Source organism: Lissotriton helveticus, chromosome 3_1 (genome assembly GCF_964261635.1).
Source record: "Lissotriton helveticus chromosome 3_1, aLisHel1.1, whole genome shotgun sequence".
Taxonomy (NCBI): Eukaryota; Metazoa; Chordata; class Amphibia; order Caudata; family Salamandridae; genus Lissotriton; species Lissotriton helveticus.
The window spans coordinates 1,931,733,450-1,931,755,947 of NC_136061.1; the positions used below are offsets into that span (position 1 = coordinate 1,931,733,450).

The 22,498-nt window shown below is 46.7% G+C and overlaps 1 protein-coding gene across 1 annotated transcript in view; it reads left to right on the forward strand.

The window, feature by feature from the left end:
• CIAO2A (cytosolic iron-sulfur assembly component 2A) overlaps positions 1–12,649 on the forward strand; it is an 80,897-nt gene extending 68,248 nt beyond the window's left edge. The window contains exon 5 of the mRNA XM_078682967.1: positions 12,176–12,649. Coding sequence (XP_078539093.1) covers positions 12,176–12,273 — 98 coding nt within the window. The 3' untranslated portion in view covers positions 12,274–12,649. The remainder of the gene's footprint in view (positions 1–12,175) is intronic.
• The last annotated feature ends 9,849 nt before the right edge of the window (positions 12,650–22,498 follow it).

The following is a 22,498-nucleotide window of genomic DNA, read 5'->3' on the forward strand; positions in this document are numbered from 1 at the left end:
GAACCCCCCAGTGGTCATCCTCGGCCGTAAGGGCACCATCCAGTAAACCTTCCAGAGGTTCAAAGTGGCAATTGAAGTCTCCTCCAAGCACCACCTTGGAATCTCCCGGGAGTTGACCCAAAAAGGAGGACAGATCATTTAGGGTTGGTGATTCATTTAGCGAGGCCACTGGTCGCGAGTAGACGTTAACAATGGCCCACGGAGGTTTGCCAGGCCATGTAAGCCGAACACACTGGATGTCCTGTGAACACGTGTAAACCTGTTCCGCCTGGCACCCAGTATGACTTGCAATCCAAATTGCCAAGCCACCTGATGGCCTCCCCCTCCCACCCCATTTGGCAGGGATTTCAAATACTTCAAACCCTCTCCTAGACTGGGTGACCCTCGCCCATGTTTCCTGGAAGAGGAGTATATCACATCCACCTACTAGGTAATCCCATTCCGGGGAGCCTTCCTTGTTTGCAATTCCTGCCACATTCCAGGAGAGAATTCTCAACCCTGGGTCAGGTGGCAGGTTGCCCTGGCCTCCGGTAGGAGGTCGCGGAGTAACCATGGGTGGATTAGCGTCTAGGGTACCACTGCCGCAAACCGCGATGGCGGGAGGCCCGGCCAACTCCGCCACCCCAGTTTGCAAAATATGGGCAGGCCCGGTGTTAGGTGAGGGTCCCAGTTGGCACAGACTATCGTCCGTGTCAACCATTCGCTTTTTAGCGGTATCCTGCCGGGTGAGTTCAGTCACAGGGACTATACCCGAACCCACACGTCTTTGCACATCATCCACCATCTTCCCAGGACCAGACAAGATTTCCCTGGTTTGTGGTCAATCGACCTGATCCAAACAGGAAAACCTGTTATGATGTATGAAATTAGCCTGGGCAGGTGGTAAAGAGTGCCTTGGTCTATAGCGGGAGCCATCTACAGCAAAGCCTACCCTAGTCCACCCATTCTCACTCCCTACCACCGTGTTGCTATCACTAGGATAGAAATATGAGAGGGGTACAAGTTCAATTTTGGACTTGTCAGGCCTTACAAGCCAATTGCAGATGTAATTTGCAATGTGTGGGCTCTTGAAGCTTAGAATGATACAATCCCCTACCCTATTCTTTGAAGTAGAGCCAATCCATGGAATCCTCCTTACCATCAAAACCTCACCTTTCAAGTTTGGAGGCAGCGGCCTATTAATGCTAAGCCAGCTTATAACCTTATTACGTAGAGAGTCTTGGGTCTCCCTTACACCACCAGTTAGCTCAGGAACTCCCACCATAATTGCCGTATATGGAACTGCTTCTGGGGGCAGGTTAACCACCCTGCGCCTATCAGGGGGGGGGAGCGATACCATCAATCGGGCCATTTATGGAACCCACTGCCGCCCGTGATTGCGGCGCCAATTGCGGCGCAGGGGGTGGCTTGGATCTTCTGGGAGCCGGGACAGGGGGCCTAGGCGCTGAAGGTAACAAAGTGCGCGTCTGAGAAGCAGACGCACCGTTTGTACTCAGCGATACCCTATTGGAGACCTGGGGCAATACAGAGGGAAGTGAACTATTCCCAGGTGGATCCCCGGTAGCTATGGGAACATTTGTAGCTAAGCCAGGGCTTTTCCTATTGTGGTTGTTTTCCAGGGACTGAAGTAGATTCTCTATGGCGTCCAGTCTAGCTGAGATGGGGGTTAGCAGATTCTTAATAATAACTGTAAGCGAATTGATTATTGAATCTGTACTATTAGAGGATGCCCCACCAAAGATAAATGGGCCCGCCGACAATGATAATGGCACAGGAACTGGAGAGGCCATAAGACCCGGCCTAGACCCAGATAAAATAAGCTCCGGGGAAACCGAAATATCTGTGCTTTCTTCGAGGGATGATTCAGTTATGTCAATTTTTGCCCTTTTTGCCCTCTTAATTTCCCTGGGCCTTTTCCTTTTTAAAGGCTGTACCACCCCACTATCTACAGGGTCTATAAGCAGGACCGCCTGTCCCGCTTCAGGCGTGTCTAATCCCATATTGTCCGGAATAGCAGAATGGTCAGAAGTCCCAGATAGCCGTGAAGAGTTTCGATCCCTCTGCGTTAAAGGAGTTCTTAGCTGCTGAAGGACCGACTCAATAGTCTGATCAATGCTGTCCAATAATGACATATGGGTAACGTCCACAGGGATAGGTGTACTAGCATCAGTTGAGAGAGATTCCCCATGGTCCAGAAACACACTTTCGGGACCCATCTCAAGGTGAGAGTCCGTGGCTAGATGACATTTACTAGTTTGGGAACTCGCCTTTGGGAAAAAAATTTCCATAGTACTTACGCCTTGTTGGGCAGACTTACTCCGTAAGGCTCTGGACGCCATTATGGGGTAAGTAATAGGGCAATTTAGCGGGGACGTTAGAGGGGAGGCCCGGTCCGGTCTCTACCGGCCTAAAACGGCCCGCCCTTTGCCCGGGCTTAGCCCGGCGCCCGCCCGCGCGCGTCCCGCGGCTGGGGAGGTTAAGATGTAGGTAGTCAGGCCCTGGAGGCGTGGCCAGCTGGGAAGAGTCTCCAGGTGCGGCGTCTCAGCAGCCGGTTGGAAACCTGGGACTCGCAGTCCCGCTGCGCCGCTGTAGCTGGTAACTCTGCCTCTTTCCGCCCTCCTAGAAGCCCGTACTGCAAGCTTCCGTTGGTGAGTCCTTGATGCTCAGTAGTCACTGATGTCCCTTAGCCTCGAGTGGCACCCGCGGAGCGGGGGCCGCGAGGCGCGGTTTTAACAGCCCAGGAAAGGCAAGGAGACGCCCAGAGGAGGAGGCGCGGCCAGCTGGGAAGAGTCTCCAGGTGCGGCGTCTCAGCAGCCGCTTGGAAACCTGGGACTCGCAGTCCCGCTGCGCCGCTGTAGCTGGTAACTCTGCCTCTTTCCGCCCTCCTAGAAGCCCGTACTGCAAGCTCCCGTTGGTGAGTCCTTGATGCTCAGTAGTCACTGATGTCCCTTAGCCTCGAGTGGCACCCGCGGAGCGGGGGCCGCGAGGCGCGGTTTTAACAGCCCAGGAAAGGCAAGGAGACGCCCAGAGGAGGAGGCGCGGCCAGCTGGGAAGAGTCTCCAGGTGCGGCGTCTCAGCAGCCGCTTGGAAACCTGGGACTCGCAGTCCCGCTGCGCCGCTGTAGCTGGTAACTCTGCCTCTTTCCGCCCTCCTAGAAGCCCGTACTGCAAGCTCCCGTTGGTGAGTCCTTGATGCTCAGTAGTCACTGATGTCCCTTAGCCTCGAGTGGCACCCGCGGAGCGGGGGCCGCGAGGCGCGGTTTTAACAGCCCAGGAAAGGCAAGGAGACGCCCAGAGGAGGAGGCGCGGCCAGCTGGGAAGAGTCTCCAGGTGCGGCGTCTCAGCAGCCGCTTGGAAACCTGGGACTCGCAGTCCCGCTGCGCCGCTGTAGCTGGTAACTCTGCCTCTTTCCGCCCTCCTAGAAGCCCGTACTGCAAGCTCCCGTTGGTGAGTCCTTGATGCTCAGTAGTCACTGATGTCCCTTAGCCTCGAGTGGCTCCCGCGGAGCGGGGGCCGCGAGGCGCGGTTTTAACAGCCCAGGAAAGGCAAGGAGACGCCCAGAGGAGGAGGCGCGGCCAGCTGGGAAGAGTCTCCAGGTGCGGCGTCTCAGCAGCCGCTTGGAAACCTGGGACTCGCAGTCCCGCTGCGCCGCTGTAGCTGGTAACTCTGCCTCTTTCCGCCCTCCTAGAAGCCCGTACTGCAAGCTCCCGTTGGTGAGTCCTTGATGCTCAGTAGTCACTGATGTCCCTTAGCCTCGAGTGGCTCCCGCGGAGCGGGGGCCGCGAGGCGCGGTTTTAACAGCCCAGGAAAGGCAAGGAGACGCCCAGAGGAGGAGGCGCGGCCAGCTGGGAAGAGTCTCCAGGTGCGGCGTCTCAGCAGCCGCTTGGAAACCTGGGACTCGCAGTCCCGCTGCGCCGCTGTAGCTGGTAACTCTGCCTCTTTCCGCCCTCCTAGAAGCCCGTACTGCAAGCTCCCGTTGGTGAGTCCTTGATGCTCAGTAGTCACTGATGTCCCTTAGCCTCGAGTGGCTCCCGCGGAGCGGGGGCCGCGAGGCGCGGTTTTAACAGCCCAGGAAAGGCAAGGAGACGCCCAGAGGAGGAGGCGCGGCCAGCTGGGAAGAGTCTCCAGGTGCGGCGTCTCAGCAGCCGGTTGGAAACCTGGGACTCGCAGTCCCGCTGCGCCGCTGTAGCTGGTAACTCTGCCTCTTTCCGCCCTCCTAGAAGCCCGTACTGCAAGCTCCCGTTGGTGAGTCCTTGATGCTCAGTAGTCACTGATGTCCCTTAGCCTCGAGTGGCACCCGCCATATACATCTGAAAGGTGTTTGTTATCTCATATCTATGTAAGGACTGCTATACTATAAACTTGTTCTACATGCGTCCCCTCTTTCAGAGCCCTCTATGTCCGAATATCCTCCGTCAGCAACGCCGCATTCCTCATGGGTAAAACACACCAGCAGCTCTCTCTTTAGGAGGTTCCTCATTCACCACTGTATTAACAGGTGAATTAATCTGAATTTGAGGAGCACCTTGGGTATCTCTGTTAGTACTCCGCAATACCGTCATTGCAGTTTCAGGTGGAGCATTTGCTGTTGTACTCACAACCACAGTTTTAGATGTACTCTGTATGCACCGCTGTACCATCTCCTGCTGGACCCACATGTAGCACTCAGCTAGAACCAGGACAAGTTCCTTATCCGTGTGCTGTATCAGTATACAGAGGAGGTCTGGAATTTAAAAGATCATTTAAAAAATATCCTAGTCATCTGTATCATGATTCTATTTTCCTCTTTCATTAGGTTTCGTTTTGTTGGCTGTTTATTTGATTATTGCAGAAAAAACTCCTACACCCTCCATCATATCCTCACCCCAACATTTCTCTTTTTAATCCGACTTGTTTTCTAACCATTTTCTAAACGAGCACTTCACTTGCTTTGTCATTTTTCTTTCCTTTTCTGTAGCATTCCTATCCCATTTGTTAACCTCCTCGAACTGTGTAGGTCTAGTTAACTCTTTTATGTCAGTCATAGTTTGTCTTATGAAATCTAGCTTTCCTATGTTATTAGTACTCTCTAAAGGAAACTGCAGGTTTTTATCAAAAGCGGTATATTCATGCCAGTCACAAATCCAGGTACTTGTGTAAAATCCAATGTCTGTCATCAGTTCGTTTGCAGACATTTGCTCAGCAGGTAATTTCTGACCCTCAGAAACTGAAAGCTTTTTCAATAAATCAACCATTGCTTTTTAATTGAAGTGATCTAAAACACAAACAAAACAGACTAGTGGACAACAACCAATTTCAGTGGATCTGTCAAAGGTCTGCCAATCCGAGCGCAGCTTTGCCAACAACCAGCCAACGACAGTGCAGCTTTGTTGTTGCGTCTCACCAATCACAGTGCAACTACTCCATAACTGAGGAAAAGAATTGCAAAGACTTTCTCAATTGATTTATGCTAAAGAACCAATATCCCCACTCTCGCCAAATTGTTGGAAAAATGCGCACAACTACAACTGACTAAACACATTGATCAGTTTGATCTCCTCAACCCTCATCAATCAGGCTTTCGAGCAGGACACAGTACAGAAACTGCTATGACCCACATAATTGACGACGCCCTTCAAATCCTAGATCAAAACGATACCTGCCTCCTCATCCTTCTTGATCTCTCTTCAGCATTCGACACCGTTAAACATGAGAATTTACTCGAACTATTAAACACAAGAATGGGTCTATCTGGGACTGTTCTCAAGTGGTTCACTTCCTTTCTACACAACAGGTCGCAGAAATTCAGGAGCAACAACCTGATGTCCTCGCCAATACCTGTTTCGTTAGGCATCCCCCAAGGTTCCTCCCTATCCCCAACTTTGTTCAACCTAGTTATGGAACCTCTCACCACCTTGTTACAAGCATCCAATGTACACTTTCACATGTACGCCGATGATACCCAACTATATCTCAAATTACAAACCCCCAAAGACATTTTGCTCCTGAACTCAACGATCAGAAGCACCCAATCCTGGCTTGCCGATAATCATCTCAAACTCAATGCTCTGAAAACAGAGTTCCTTCTTATCTCACCTCCCGCGCAGATCTCTACCACTCAAATTTGGCTTAAACACCTAACTGCACTCAATGTCCAACCCGCCATCGTGGACTCAGCAAAATCTTTAGGCATAACACTGGACACCAATCTCAACATGCAGCAACATATCAGCAAGGCAACTAAGGGAGCGAACTACCAAATCAATACCCTGAGGAAACTTAAACCCTTCCTCCCTGCCAAAGACTTCCAAACTGCAGTACAAGCACTAGTCATCCCTCGAATAGAATATGGCAGCATCGCCCTCTGCGGACTCCCCCTAACTACTAACGCACCCCTAAGAGCTTCTCTAAACGCTGCAGCGAGACTCATCACTGGGTCAAAAAAACACTCACATATCTCCCCTGACTTGAAATACCTGAACTGGCTACCTTTTGAAGCCAGAATACATCTGAAAATCGCCTGCATGACGCACAAGGCTGTCCACCTGAGTTCACCCGGCTATCTCACTCAGAAGCTGACAATTTCTGGCGGCTCTAGAAACACCAGAGGCACAAACAATCTTCTGCTGAAGCCTCGAAGATTCCGGAAGGAAAAAACTTATAAACGCTCCTTCTCAGGAATGGCACCCAGGATCTGGAACTCACTCCCTCCTGAAACGAGGCTCATCTCCTCCACTACACTGTTTAAGAAAGAAGTAAAAGCTATCCTCATGGCTAAATACACTTGAACTATTATTTTGGACTCTTTTAAGACTCTGCACCGACATGTACTACTTGTTCGACCCCTTTGCTTATTTGTGCTTATTTGTTTTACTTTTATTATCGACTTACGTGATTTTCTATGCTCCCACGTATTTGTACTATTAGCATTACTGACGTACCTGTTTGACTATGCTCCCTCATGTTCCCCCTTTCTATGTAAAGCGCTCTGATATCTGCAAAGATCTTGTTCGCGCTATATAAAACTTTCAAAATAAATAAAAAATAAAATAAATAAATAAACGTTGTCTCCTCAATCTAAAATACAAAATGGTATGTAAGTTAGGGTAAGAAAAATCTTGCAAACAATAGTACCAAGAACAACACGGAAGGCACCCTTTGCAACAGTGTTTACCACAATTCACACTAGGCAGTTCCCCATCCAGGGATCCTCTACCCTGGCTAATGCGCTTACTCCTGTGCACCTAAGAGTAAAGAACACAACCTAAATTAAGCGCACAACCCTGAAAAAGAAACTTGTTAATTGTCCCGGGGCGAGTGGGGACTTGGGGATCGGGCTGGACATTTCTATTGTAGGAATGACCCTGGACGAACGATCAAGAGAAGCAGAGCCAGAGAACTTGAAAAGACTTTTAAGTGAAGGTTTTATTTGAGTATATGTTTTTCTCCTCCTGCTTGTAATGCGTTCTCTGGCGAATGCTGCTGGATCAAAGGCCGTGGTGCGAGGGGGATCCAGCGTGCCTCGGATGTCGGGTCAGCTCGTCCTTATGGCCAGGTGTCACCGTATGCAAAGAAAGAGACAAAGGACGTATTAGGACCGGGTTATGGGGACTACACGTTGTAGGGCCGGGAGTGAGGGAAACCGGTGACAAAGTGTGTTTACAAGCAAGGATCGTGAGGCAGTGCTCGTGAGGTAAAGGATTTCTAGTGATGAGAGCTTTACACAGGTCTGTACAAATATACCACTATTCAATAGGCGGGACTCTGTGTCCCATCCAACCCACCACTCAGCCCCGTACCTGTTGGAGCCACGCTCCTCCCGTGGGAACGTGGCGGGGCGGCTCGTAGTTCCGTCTCCACTCCGGTCCTCGTGATGGTCTCCGTCTCCTCGCTGTAACTGCACACTCCTTCACCGCCTTCTTTCCTCGCCTCCTGGGAAACGCCGTCCGTCGCTTCCTGGTTCCGGGCCTCTTTTGACGCCATAGGGGCGGGGCTTCCTCTGCGGGATCCGATTCCTTAAAGAGACAGGGTTCTTTTCCGTCTGCGGTCGGTCACCAGTACTCGGGGTCTCCAGTCTGCCAGTCTTCGTCTACGTCACGACCAGGCTGCTGCAGGGAGGGAACGGAGGTATGTGAAACAGTTGGGTCGGACCACCAGTCCATAGTCTGATCCCCCTTTATGGGGCCCGCCGTCTCACACAGGGGGCCCGCCCCGTCACATTAATTTAAAAAAACCATAATTGTGCATGCAGTACTTCGCTCTACACACTACCATATGCCACAATATCTCAAGAGCTTGGATTTTGACAAATCATATATTCAAACCAATCTATAATAAAATAATCCTTATTAAACAAAATCACAAACAAGAATACATGAAAACAATGATCAGACCATTAATTGAACCCCGAATAAACGCTGCATAACCAAGCACTTCACAAACAGCAAAGCAATCCATCTCACAGATTCAAAACTACAAAAGCACACTGTAAACACATCAGATTCCCTCTGTCGACAGAATCATTCCACCATATTCATACTTACATTCCAAATCGTTCAGGCACTGCATATCAGACTTCTTGGCAAAATGTCGACACTAGGAGCTTCACTGGAAAACCCACTGTCTTCACAGACTGAACATAAGGGGTAGGAAGGAATCCTGCAGGGTTTTTTTTTAGCAAAAGGAGGTACTCTTTAACATGCAGCAGTCGTCTGCTACCAAGCTTTGTTGGAGCAAAATATACCCCTAGATTTAGACACCTCAAAGTAATAGGTTCGGAAACTGTGTTAACCGTCAATTTCGTGAGGGACTGGGCCCCCGCATTAAGGTACCTCCCCAGGCAGCAGATGAGCAGAGTGAAACATTAGAAAAGTAATAGACCCCGTTCAATAACTGAGTTCGAGTCTAAATCAATAAAAAGTTTATAGGTTTTATTACAAAATGTAAAAATAGGCCATACAAAGTAAATGTCATAAAGCCTCTCAGAAGCAGAGTTAAACAGAGTATGTAAAATCTGAAATAATTCTAACTCCCAAATGAACAGCAAATCAGTAACTAGATGGGCAGTATCCCTCATAGCATCAAGGTAAGCTCACAAATCTCTGGCTCACAACCACAATCAGGGGTTTTTATACATAATTATTACATAGAATATTAGCAATACTGCAAACTCATCGTGGTGTGAGCAAAAGCGTCATTTGTTTGGCAAATCAGAACTCAAGAAAACCAAATGTCATTACCGTAATACACAAGCTCTATCACATTTTCTCTAGTAATTATTCAACACCAACTGCTGCAGTGGTAATAAACCATTATAATATCAGTTTAACTGCACTCTGCAGAGCCAGTGGGGAGGTGATGTGCGTGGGTAGAAGTATGAGTGATTGACAGAGATAGCTTCCATCTTCTTCAAAATGGAGGTTTACACAGATATACTAATACAGATAACTAAACACATATTAATAAACACACTTTCATACATCCTATGAAGTTTGTTTCTATAGCAGTTATGTTAAATCAGTCTATTTATGTGGAATCTATGAGAACGCATAATACACATTATTATTAATGTACAAAAATATAAACCTGAAAAACTTTTCCACAAATAATGAGTTGGATGACTTTTGTCATGACTTGGGGCCAGATGTAAGACCATTCAGTTTAGCTAATCGCAAATTGAGTAGAATTGCGACTCGCAATTTGCAACTTGCTGAACTGAATGTACAACAGTGTCTCAGACACCGTTTGTGATTCTCAATGGGGTCGCAAATTGCATGCTTCATCAATATTCATGAGGCAAGCGCAATTTGCGACCCCATTGGGAATGGCTAGCACTCACAGGGATGGTGGCCTGCTGGGGTCAGCATACCACCATGTCTGTGACTGCTTTTCCAATAAAGCAGTTTTTTTTATGGAAAGGAAAACGGGATGCATTTAACAAAGAAAGATGAAACTTTTCAGTTTTATTTTTTAAGGGCAGGCATTGGTCCCTGGGACCACTGCCTGCTCTTAAAAAAAGTATTTTCGCACCCTTTCACAAAGGAGAAGGGTTCCCATGGGGACCCCTTCCATTTGCGAGTGGTTTACCACCTACTTGAAGTAGGTGGTAAACTGCAAATGTTTTGTGACCGCAAATGCGATCACAGAACAATCAGACATTGGTGTTAGACTCGTTATTAGGAATGGACACCCTTGGCACGCCCCTTCCTAATACCGAGGCGCATACCATATTTTGCTAGTCGCTAATAGGTTAGCACCTTCCCAAATATGGTTTGTCATGGGGCAGACCACTTATGCAGTCACAAACAGGTTGTATTCCCGTTTGCGACTGCAACAAACGGTCGTACATCTGCCCCTTGGTCTTCAAAAGTTTAAAGTAATCTTTAGTAAAGCGTGGAATATTTTTTTACCTGGATTCTGCGCACAGTGGGGGTGGGGTGAGCTTAGGGCGTGGTTAGAGGCATGGATAAAAGTAAAAATATTCAGTCACTTTTTATGGTCTTTTACCTTCAGGCAACTACATATAAATAATGCACAACTTAAATAATAAATGAATGCAAGTAAGTTAATTGCTGAGAACTGCATTGTGGTACATTATGAATCCTCTATTGGTTAATGCACTGCACCAGAAAGCCACAGAATTAAGTCCTGGTTGGCGCAGTGGAGATTAGTGACTTGTGTGTGTTTAGTCCTGTAAGGTCCTAGTCTGTGATAGAAAGCACTGTGAGTATATGTCATTATTGTAAACTTGCATTTCCCACGGCATAAGATAGGCTGCTACAAATTGTGCATTAAGGTTTAAGATCAAAAAAGTGCTTCCAAAATATAGAGTTTAGTAATACCCAGACTGTTCGTAGTGCAAATGTTTGTATAACTGTCTTTTAAAAGCTCAATCTTCACAGCTTCGCTAGTAGCTCCTTTACAATGTCTCTTAAAAAGAATATATGTGTCATCCGGAAGCCTCAAGTGATTCCATCAATTAAAGCCAATACCGGCTTCCAGGCACTCGTTATATTTGCAGATTAACAGATTGTGCACATTTACATGTATTCAGGTGGCAGGCATGCTGAAGAGAATGCATATTTAGTTGTCTGCCCCCCTTCCCTCCCACTTGGTGTCACAGCACAGGAGTCTCCCTGCCTTACATTTCAACTTTCGAAATTAACCGTCCCGGGTCGAAATTTAAAAACGTATGGGCACATCGTGGCCCTCAGATCCCCCCCCCACTTTCATCACTGGGTGCAAGAGAAGTATAGTTACAGGGGAGGGGATGTGGCCTACCGGCTGGGACGGTCGACCTCAAATCTGGGTTTGAGTCTTGGCAACGACACTCAACATCCTGTGATTCTGTGCAAATCACTTAATCCCATTGTGCCTAACGAAAATGAATGTGTCCTTTTGTAATGCAACTGGTGCTCATGCAAAGCGCTCTGATACCTTGGGGTCAAGTTTACGCTATATTAAACTCAGGGGAAAAAACGGAAAAATAAAAAGTAAATTACTTTTTGTCCACTTTCCCTTCAGAGACCAGATACCTCCTGACAGACATGGGAACTACAGTAGGTGGGAGTCAAACAGGAGTGTCTGGTGGATATGCCACCCCCTCTTAATTGTCCTCAGGTGTGGCGATGTTTTGATTCTCTTTGAAGCAATTCAAGAAATTTGGGAGAAGGTCATCTGAACTGCCGAGGAGCCAACAAAGATCCCTTTATAAATGTTTGATGAGGCACTGAGGTGGAAGAAGGCCCCTAAAGAGTTATGGTACCAACAGGAAATGTTAATTTCAGGAATGGAGGAGATGAAGTGGCTGGCTCCAATGTCCATGTAACTCAAGTTATGAATTATCGCTGTGTGTGTGGTATGTGCTTTACCCACAACGTTTAAAGGAGTAAGCCCACTCACAAGGCAGGTTCTTTAATGCCCGAAGACTGTCACAGAATGGGAACATTCAACAAAGATAAATTGCCTGGGGTTCATGTTTAGGATACTGGATAAGAGATGCCAAATGATCAAATCTTGAACATCTCCCTGAAACCATAGGGCGCTATCACTAGCCGTACATGCCGTAAAAAGCTGCTCTTCATTTAATTCTAGGGCGTCTGTGTCAAGGCACAGAGAAAGTGATATTGCTTTTGGGGGAATACTGTATCTTTGCTCAGAAACGTTTTATTTACTCATTTTCTGTCTCCCTGTTGCAGTTAACAAACAGATCAATGATAAAGAGAGAGTGGCGGCTGCTATGGAGAATCCAAGCCTGCGAGAAATCGTGGAGAACTGTGTCCGGGAGCCCGAATAACCGCTGACGGTACCTCATCAATGTGGAGCAGGATTCCACCCACGGCTAGGAAGAATCAGTATCTGGCCAGCCAGAAGATCCCAGTGTCCAGTCCATGGCTGTAGCGTGCCAGCTGTTGTAGATTTCATCTTCCGGGACTGTGTCTGTGAGTCCAGAAGCAAGATGTGTTTCCTGTATTTGTGTGAGGAGGTCCACGCACACCGCAGAGGGCTGTGAACAGTGCAGCAAATGCCTGCCTCCCACACTTTGTTTTTTGATGCCTTTGTGGATCTGTTGCAAAGTTTGCACAGCTTCTTTTACACAGGTCTGACTGTCTTGTAACAGTGCTGCCAGGTCTCAGGGAATGGGTTTCATTAAAAGGAGCACTGAGAAGGTTCACGTTTCTTGCATTTAAGAATTTGTTGTTTGTGTGGTTTCCTGCATTGGGTGTGTGATCATTGGTAGAGCTGCCTTTGTCAGCATAGATCATTGCTGTACAAAGGCCTTCCGATCACCTGTTGTACCCCCTTCGCTGCCCACATCTTTGTAAATGACTGTTAAATTATATTCGAAAAGAGAACCCTACGCTGATTTACCCACTCCTTGTTTCAGTTTGTACACTGTTAAACAGTGTCCTGAATAGAAGGAACTATTAGTAAGTCTTGGTAGCCTACATACCCAAGTGCATGCCCCCAGCCGGACACCTGACTGAATGTTGGTGGCCATGGAATTTGTAAAGATTGAAGGGTGCATCTCTGCTTCTCTCATGAAAGATGTTCTGTTTTGGAGTTGGGCTGAGTAGAGTTGCTTGTCCCAGACAATTAGGGGGAACTTAGAGGAAAATTGGAAAGCTTGTGAGGAGAAATTGATTCACATCCAACTCTAAATCTGGAGAATGTACCTTGCCAAGTCTCAGAATCCCCGCGTGACAAACCTTTATAAATTTGTGTGGAGAATCTTGGGAAATGCGTTACATCTGCTACATGAAATGTTGGACTGTCCCCCGTGGGACACCTGCCTAAAGGAAATTCGTGTGGGAAACCTAGGAGGGTTTTTAGCATTTGTTCAAAGTAATCTTGGTTCATTACACTACAGGCAACCTGTCTCGTAGAGGCACAATGTAGAAAGCTTGTCTTGGAGCCTTAATACATTTTGTTTGGACCCTTTTTACTGATTCTTTGCTAAAGTGCTGTGAATCTCCCCCAAAGGGTTATCTTGGCACTAGATGACACACCCAAAAAAGGAGGAAAAGGAAAAGAGGAGCGGGTAGAAGATCCAGGTTTTGAGAATTGTTTTTAGCCAAACAAAATCAGAGCACGCATGAATATGTAGAGGAAGTCTGCTCCAGTCATATGGGCCAAGATAGGCAAAGGATTGGCCACCATGTCTGGCTGTGCGAATGCTGTGTAGGCAAAGCAACAGTTGATTATTAAACACTAATAGAGTGGGAATTCTTCCCACTTCCTGAAGGGCTGAGAGGAACTTACGAGGGGAGGGCACCCTCCTGTGTTTAAACACTACTACACACAAAGTACTCCCCTGATTGTGTGTCCGGGTAACCCGGATACCCACACTCACTAAATATAAGATACTGAAGGTGGAATGTCCCTATGTGAAGCTAAGATAGTACTTCACCTAAGGATGGGGAAGGAGGCAACTCATTTTGTTTTATATTCCCTCACACACCCTAGTGGTGTCATGCTTCATCATTGGGACACCCTGACGCATAGAAGTCAGGGTGGGCTCGACCCGTATTTCAGGGAGAGCTTGGAATATTTTTTGGGCCAGAAGGGGATAAAGATTAAAACTCCTCTGTCAGATGCCGGTTTCCCTTTATTCTTGGATCTGACAGGGATATTTAAAAGGGTTATGGAATAGGGTCTTATTGGATATTATGGTCCTAAGACCCTACTGCCAACATGATTCAGTCCAAAAAAGCCCCATAAAGGGTGCTGGACTTTCTTCAGGGCACAGACTTACACCCCCTGGATGTTTTTCTAGCGAGGTATGGGGATTTCCCTACACTCGAACCAGTAAGGGCAGATAGCTGCTCCTTATATAAAAATGTGCATATTATGTTGTCACTCCATCGCAATTCGGGAGAGGCTCCACTTCACGCTGGACCTCAATTAATGGGGTAGCCCTGTAGTCAGACAGCCATCAAGGGTCCTGCGCAGCTAATCAACCTACTCCAAGCAGCTGGGACCCAAAACAAGTAGGTCGATATGCTGGATTTTTACCTGGTAGGGAATCTGTGGACCATGCTCAGTAGCTTGAAAATGGCCTGTTTCCTGATAGGAAGCCAGTGCAGTGACCCAGGGCCAGTCTTAACACTTGGTGGCGCCCTGTGCAACAATGTCTTTTGGCGTCCCAATGACCACCTCTGCCACGGATTCCCTCACTAGCACCCTTTAACAGTGCCCCCTCAAGTCTCTGTAACCACTGACTCTCAGATTCATTTTGTTTTATTGCACCACTCATACCAGTGTAAGGTGTCAGAGCAATTTACACAGCGACAATCACATGTGTGTAATCAGTGTATAGGAAATGTTACATCAGACAGTAGTACAAGGTGTAGTGATTGAGTGACATGTCATCGATACCAGTAGGCAATATAGTTTGAGTCCTTATAGGTAAAGTGCAAATTCAGAATTTAAAACATATCATTGTTAGAGGTTCTCTATAATAATAAGAACTGTTTTCTAACCAAATGAACCCTTTTGGCAAGATTAGGATAATGAAAGACTGGGCAAAAAAACATAGCTTTAACATATACCTTGCAGTTTGCATGCAGCTCTTTGATGACAGTTAATAGCTTAATGTTCTATATTAGAATTTTTACTTATAAACAACAAGTAACACTAGGAGCTCTCTTACAAAAGCAGGAACCCACTGACCTATTTATATTATATGCACTTTATCTGCATGGTACACGTTCTTAGCAGCAGGCATTTTAACCCTCTGTGCTACCTTAATACGAATAAAAACTTACACTGGACAAACCTCCGGGCTCTTTCCAGGAAGACGATTAATCACCGGAGTTCCCTTGACATTTTAATTGATGCACGAAAATGGCTGGAGGCCAGGAACGAGGCAGCAAGTGATTTTAATTGATAATATACTTGGGGAAAATGGCACCCCCTACCTCAATCCAGCACCTCGTGCCGTGGCACCGGTGGCACCGATCGCCCCGCCCTAGAGCCGGCCCTGCAGTGACCTGAGAGTGGGTTCAGAGGGAGTGCAAGGAGGGAGCTTGAGGACAAGGTGAGCCGCAGTGTTCTGTACCACCTGTAGTTTTGATAAATGATTCATTGGCTCCTAATATTAGGGCGTTTCCATAGTCTAGGCGGCTAACCACAAGAGCTTCGGTGAGAGTTTTTCTTGTGTGGAGAGGCAACCACTGAAATGCCCTTCTCAGCATGCCCATTATACCAAAATAGGTGCCACGCGTGGAGCCTATCTTCACTCTCATTGTAAAGTTGTCATCAATTAGGATATCAAGACTATTAACCACCCTTTTGGGTTGGGGTGAAGTGCCTAGTTCGGATGGCCACCAGTAATCCGACCAATAGTCGTGGGCCATGCAAAATAGCACTGTTTACGTTTTTGTGCCATTGAGCTGTAGGCAGTTCTGGGACATCCAGGAAGCAATGTTCCTCAAGCATTTCCTGAATTTGGGTTAAGTAGATTCGGGGTTTGGGCCCATGGATATGATCAGTTTTATGTCATCTGTATATGAAATAACATCAAGGGCACAGGACCTTACCACTTGAGCCAGTGGTGCAGCATATATGTTGAAGAGCGTAGGGCCCAATGAGCAGTCCAGAAGTACTCCTTTGTCTAGTGGCATGACATGAGATTTGAAGGGACCTAAATTACCGGTTTGAGTACAATTGCTACGGAAATTTTGAAACCAGCCAAGGACTTTGCCAACGACACCAATCTCAGAAAGTCTTTGGACCATGATTGAGTGTGAGATGGTTTCAAAGGCTGCCGACAGATCAAGCAGCATCAGCATGGCTGGACAACCCTCGTCAAATGAGAAGTTGATGGTGTCCAGAACCCTCATCAGTGTAGTTTCAGTACTGTGTGAGGTTTTGAAACCAGATTGCAAAGGATCCAAGAGGGTATTGGATTCCAAATAGCGGGTCAGTTATTGAGTAACTAAGGTTTCTAAATCTTTGCTGAGGTAGGGTACAAAGAGACATGGGCCTGTAATAAGTGGGTTTAAGAGGCTCCACATTGGACTTTCTCAAAATGGGCATAACTTGTGCTGTCTTCCACGACTTAAGTACAATGGGGGTGTTAAAAGAGAGGTTAAACAGTGCTGTAATGTCTGGGAGCAAAGTGTTAGCAAGTGTCACCATAATGTATGGAGGAAAGAGGTCAGAGGGGGAACCTGACTTGACTTTGCTCGTAATTTCTAAAGCGAATTCCAGGGAGATGGGTTCAAGGTGTTCCAAGGTGGTGGAGGATTTGTGAGTGTGGAAATGGTGGGCAGAGAGTCAGTGGGAGGGGGCTGGTTAGCGAGGTTCGGCATATATTCTCAATTTTTTCCTCAACGTGGCAAGCCTGGACATCTCGTAATTCCTGGGATGGAAGAAATACACGCAGTCGGCCTCATAAACTCATTTAATATTTTAAAGAGTTCTTTAGTTGAATTGCCGACACTGTGGATTCTATTGATAAGATGACTTGTGAGTGACTGTAAGCTTTTCAATAACTAATTCAGGCCAATTTGTAAACCATTTTATCAGAGGGAGATTTGGAGGCACGCCATCCTCTCTCCACTTTTCTGCAGACTGCTTTCTCTTGTTTAAGTTCCTCTGAGAACCATGGAACGTGAGGCATGATCGAGTAGCAATGATTAGGTCTGAGAGGTGCAACTATGTCCAAGGTCAGGACAAAAGATTCTTTTTTTTTTTTTGCAGAGTTTTATATAGCGCGAACTAGAACCGAACCGAATCAGTTATCAGAGCGCTTTACATAGCACCAGTTACGTTACATGAGGACACACTTTCATTTTAGGCACGGGGAGATTAAGTGATTTGCCCAGAATCACAGGGGGTTTTTGGCGTCGTTACCGAGACTCGAACCCAGATCCCCAGGTCCGAGGTCGAGCGCCTTAGCCGTTAGGCCAACCCCTCTCCCCTAATTTGTGAGCGCACTGTTAATATCTGAGGATTCTATGATCTATTGAGTTGTAAAAGTAGAAGCGAAAGAGGAATCAACTAATTTCCTCCAGGGCTAAGTCTGTCTTTGGACGTCACTCTTCATACTAGATTGTATTTATTTTAAAGGAATCTGAAAGCTATTCATAGAATGGTCTAATCAGATTAGGTGAAGGGAGGATTCACCAAAAGGTCCAGGGCATTTGAAAATAAGATCTAACGCGTGACCAGCAATATGTGTAGGGCCTGTAACTTTCTAGAACAGCCGTAACATCTCCAGATCTGAGACAAGTTGTATTTCAGAGTACAAGACCAGTTTTGCATGGAAGTTAAAGACCCCCACTAAATTAATTAGAAGCAAGCAGATGGGGGGCAATGCATTCCGCAAGTTTGACTGAAGTCTTTTTTTGGGTCCTGGAGGGTGATAAACTAAGGCACCCTTCCGAGACTCCTGGTGTGACCACCATATTAGAAACACTGGAATGTTGAACGCTCAATTAAAGACAATGGAGTTCTGCGGCTTCTAATAGCTGGTAGAAGCCCTGAGAGCAACATTCCAATGTTTTTTTCATTTCACAGCAGTTGCTGCAAACAAAGGCCTCTCAGAGCCTGAGGCGATTTAAACCCCCTGGGGCTCTGAGAGGCCTTTGTTTTTACAAATTAGGATGTTCTGCCCTTTAGGGACGGACTCTTCTAATAGCCATACCCCCCTCTGTAGCGGGCTTTACCGGCCATTAAATACCCGCTTCCTTGTTAACGGCGGTCGCCTTTGGCTCAGGCCTTTAATGGCCGGTAGAGCCCACTACGTCAGGCTCTAAGGATATATTAAAGATTCAGAGCTCTACCCAATCCTCGCAAAGGGTAACCAGGCAAGTGACTTTAACCAGGTTGTGGAAAGCAATGGCGACTCCGTCCCCTTTTTTAGTCTATCTAGTCTAAGTAGGTTGTAGTCTGTGGATATGGCTGTGGGGCTGCACGATGTAGTCTAGCGATTAACCCATATTTCGGAAAGAAAGCACAGGCCAGGTTGGTGGGTGGTGATGAGATCCCCTGTTACGGGAGGGAGCGAACATTATAGTAAAGGCTTTAATCAAAGGATAGGTTTTGTCAAAGTCGATATTTTGTTGTTCACTAGGGGTGGGCGCGGTATGCTCAGTGAATAACCCTGAGCCCTGGGGTCCCATTTGTGACCAGGAGATGACTGCGGGAACCATGAGAAAGAGTATTGATGCAGTGAGCCGGCTTTCCATGCTCCAGGGACAGTGGCTTGTGACCAGCGGCGGTGCGTCCATTGGGGCGTTCGGGCGTTGCCCCACCAACCAATGCGCACCGCCATCTGAAACTTCACCGGCCGCACCAGATGTAGCTTATAGGGGAGAAAGGGGATGGGGCTGTATTTGATCGGGTTGTTGTGAGCGTGCGTGCTCACGCTGCTCAGCAGAGCTACTGGTGCTGGCGCGCATGTTTGCTTTGGGCTGGTCATTTTTCTGACCAGCCCGAACATGCGCAGTAGCCTCCCCCTTGGGAGACCGAGGGTTGCCTCATGCCGCAGCCTCCGGTCTCCGAATGGGGCAGGGAGTTACGCTGCTCCACAGCCAATCCTGGCGCTGATAAGCAACGGAGACCGCTTTTTTGCGGTTCCCAAGGGGATTGCAGAGGACGCCGATTTAGAATGAAAGGTGGTCTTTTGGACAAATAAAATGACACATTTGACACCATTCTGACAGCGTAGTTGACCCGAGTATAAATATCTAGGAAGACTGAAACCACCAATACCGTGTAAGTAAGAATTCCAACACCCTTTGTCACAAACCAGACTCACCTGTCACCCGCCTATGTGCAGACTCCTGTTATCAAAATAACAAGATGTTGCGTGTGCACACTTTTGGAAGTGCACAGACCGTCACGCATATGCTTTATTTCACACTTTAACCTTTTCTTTGTGGCTAAGTAAAACCATCTAATGTGTGACACCTTCAAGTTGGTTCGGCGATTTAGATAACAGGATGTTGCATTCTGGGATTAGTAGTTTTGCTTTAAAAATCGTGCAGTTTTTAAAAAAAAAAATTGTATTTATTTCATGCGATTTTCTATTACGAGTAACTAGGAGATTCAAGTAAGATGACCTCAATAAACATCCTAAAGAATACAAAAAGTGATGGATGGAATTCTTGAATTCATCAGGTGATTACACTGGCTGCATTCCAATTCGTTGTTTTTGTGCACACCATGTCCCCTTAATTTGGACCCAGCTATACGCAAACCAGTCTTCACCCTGCTCCAAACGGAACAGTCCAGCATGGACGGCCAAGCCAGTTCATACATAAAGACAATTTTTTTTGGGGGGGGGGGGGGTTTGTTCGGGTACACGCGCTACGCCCCACCACTTTCAAATGTCACTGCTTGTGACAGAGTAGTACTTCCGTCTTTAGCCATATGGCATCAGCTCTAACCTTCATGAGGGCGTCATTAGAGTAACAGTTTCTCTTCCTGCTGAGGTCACGGATGCAGGGTTCCTGGCGGCGGACGCCGGGGCGCAGACAGGCCTGGGAGTACGTCCTGTTCCACCGGCTCGGTATTAGAAAAACGCACATTAAGTTACGCTTAGAAACCCAAGATATTTGTGGATTCACGGACCGAACACTATGCTGAACAAAAAAAAATCCTAAGTAACTGTTAACACGTTACAGACGTTCCTGAGGATGCCAATATGACTTAGTACAAATATATTTTTTGTTACTTTTCCATAAACGCCCACTAGATGGCAGAATTCTGCAACGCACGTAAATTAAACTGCTTCGAACAACAGCTGAGCTCTCCCTTGGCACCTCACTGAACATTTACTTCATCACCATTACGGAACAAATAGAAATGGATGCGTTAGTGGTGCACACAGGGCCGGCTCTAGGGCGGTGCGATCGATCGGGGCCACCGCACCGGGCGCTGACTTGGGGTGGGGGCACCATGTTCATCTTTCAAAAGCAGCTGATGCTGCGTACATTGACTCTGCAGATTCTAAACATAAATAAAAATGACAATTCCGGTGATTAATGTTCTTCCTGGAGAAAGACCGGAGCTTTGTCTAGTAAACATTTTAAATCATCACAGTGCAAAGGGTTAATGTGCCTGCTGCATGTAAGTTGCAAGGAAAATATAAGAGCTATGTATTTTTGGCCCTGTCTTTCGTTGTCCTGATTTTGCAAAAGGGATTCATTTGGGGAGAAATCAATTTGTATTATTAAAGAAACCCCCTAACAATGGTGTTACATTTTAAATTCTGAATGTGTGCTTTTCCAGTCCAGTAAACTATACTGCCTACCAGAAAGGATGACATGTGACTCCTACTCCTTGTAGGCCTCTGTAACCTTTCCCATATACTGATTCGCACAGCAATGATTGTCTCTGTGCAATGCGTGTGTGATGTAAAGTGTTCTGACATCTTCAAATGGTATGAGTGGCGCTATTAGACTAAATGAATCTAAGAGAGAGTGTTTACGGAGACTTGGGGGGCATTGTCAAATGGTGGTAGTGAGGGAATCCATGGTGGTGCACAGCATCGGTCTGCACGCAATCTCCCCTTTATCGAAATCGAAACAAATATTAGAACGAGCCATAAACGTTTTGTGAGTAGGGGAATTCTATAATGGATTCTACCATATATAGGGTTACCAAGGGCACAAGTCCTAAAAAAAGAAGTAGGGGGAAAACACAAGTTAGGCAGTATGCAAGTGGCATCACGGCGCATGACATTACATGTGGCATCACAGGAATTGACATCATAGGAAGTGGCATCACAAGCCATGACTTTAATATGCATGTGTGATGTAAGGCGCTCTGGCAGCGTGCTTTGGGATGAGTAGCGCTATACAAGAAAAAATAGTGGTACTTAAATTCTTTCAACGCCTCTTGGGTAGTAAGCACTGTATAAGTAACATTTAGTTAAAATTATGTAAATACTGGGAGAGACCAACACATCTGACATTCTTACAGTGCATGCATATCTAGTAGACAGACTCTGAACAAAGTGAAAAGCTGCCTCTCTTAAGTATGTGTGAGGTGTGAACCTGCATTTCCCCTCTGCTGCATTTGCTTCTATGTGTGACTGCTCTCAGCCAGGAGACTGGAACAAAAGGAGGCCTGATGACCCCTCAAATTCAGCCTTTGTTAAGGGCCCAGCAGGAGTCCAAAATAAGTAAGCCCCCTCACTGCCTGCACTGTGTTGCTTGTTGCAGATGGAAAGCAAATAATGTGCAGGTGCTGCTGAAAGTGTCCTGGTGTTTGGAAATTACACCGGGACAAGCTCAGCACATTATTTAATGGGGCCCAATTCTTGGCAGGGTGGACGGCGTTCACCATCTGAAAATAGTGGGTGGACGCCGTCCACCCACGTGTACCCCCGACTCGTGCCCTGGGGTTCCCTGTCTGTAAGGGCCGTGGAGAAGCCCCATCCAATATTTCTCTACAGAGCAAGTCTTGGAATATGTTTGAGATTGACATTTGTATATTTAGGTTTCTGATCCAGATGATTCTACGACCCACCCCCTGTCAAGACATGGGACTCTTGGATTTAGAGGTGATTTGAAAGGCTTCCTGTCTCCGAGGTTAATATGCTCTAGTATTTTTTCAGATGTATAGAGAAACCGTCTGCCTCCGGGACATGCTCTCTCTGCATTTGCTCAAGTGGGGTTTATTAAAGAAACTCTGGTAACGTTTGTCAGAGAAGCTCCCAGCCGGTTACGTCACTTTTTGCGCTAAAGTCTAACCCCCTAAAGTGTTGGCGCTAGTTGAAATCTCCGCCGCGATATTTCTTTATTCTAAATTCCGCTGTCTTAAGGCGAGCGCTTGGAACACGTCAGTGCCTATACAACTATATTTTATACGAATAGATTTTATTTTGAATTTACTGCGTTGCTGTAAAACACGCAGGCCTCCAGAAGCCGGGCTCGATGCATACATAATATACAGCGGACGTTCCTGGTGTCTGTAAAACATGCTTCAAGGTCTTTATAATAATTGAATATTTATTTTAAATGGCCTAAATTGCTGTGCATTGTATAAAATATTGAATCACAATA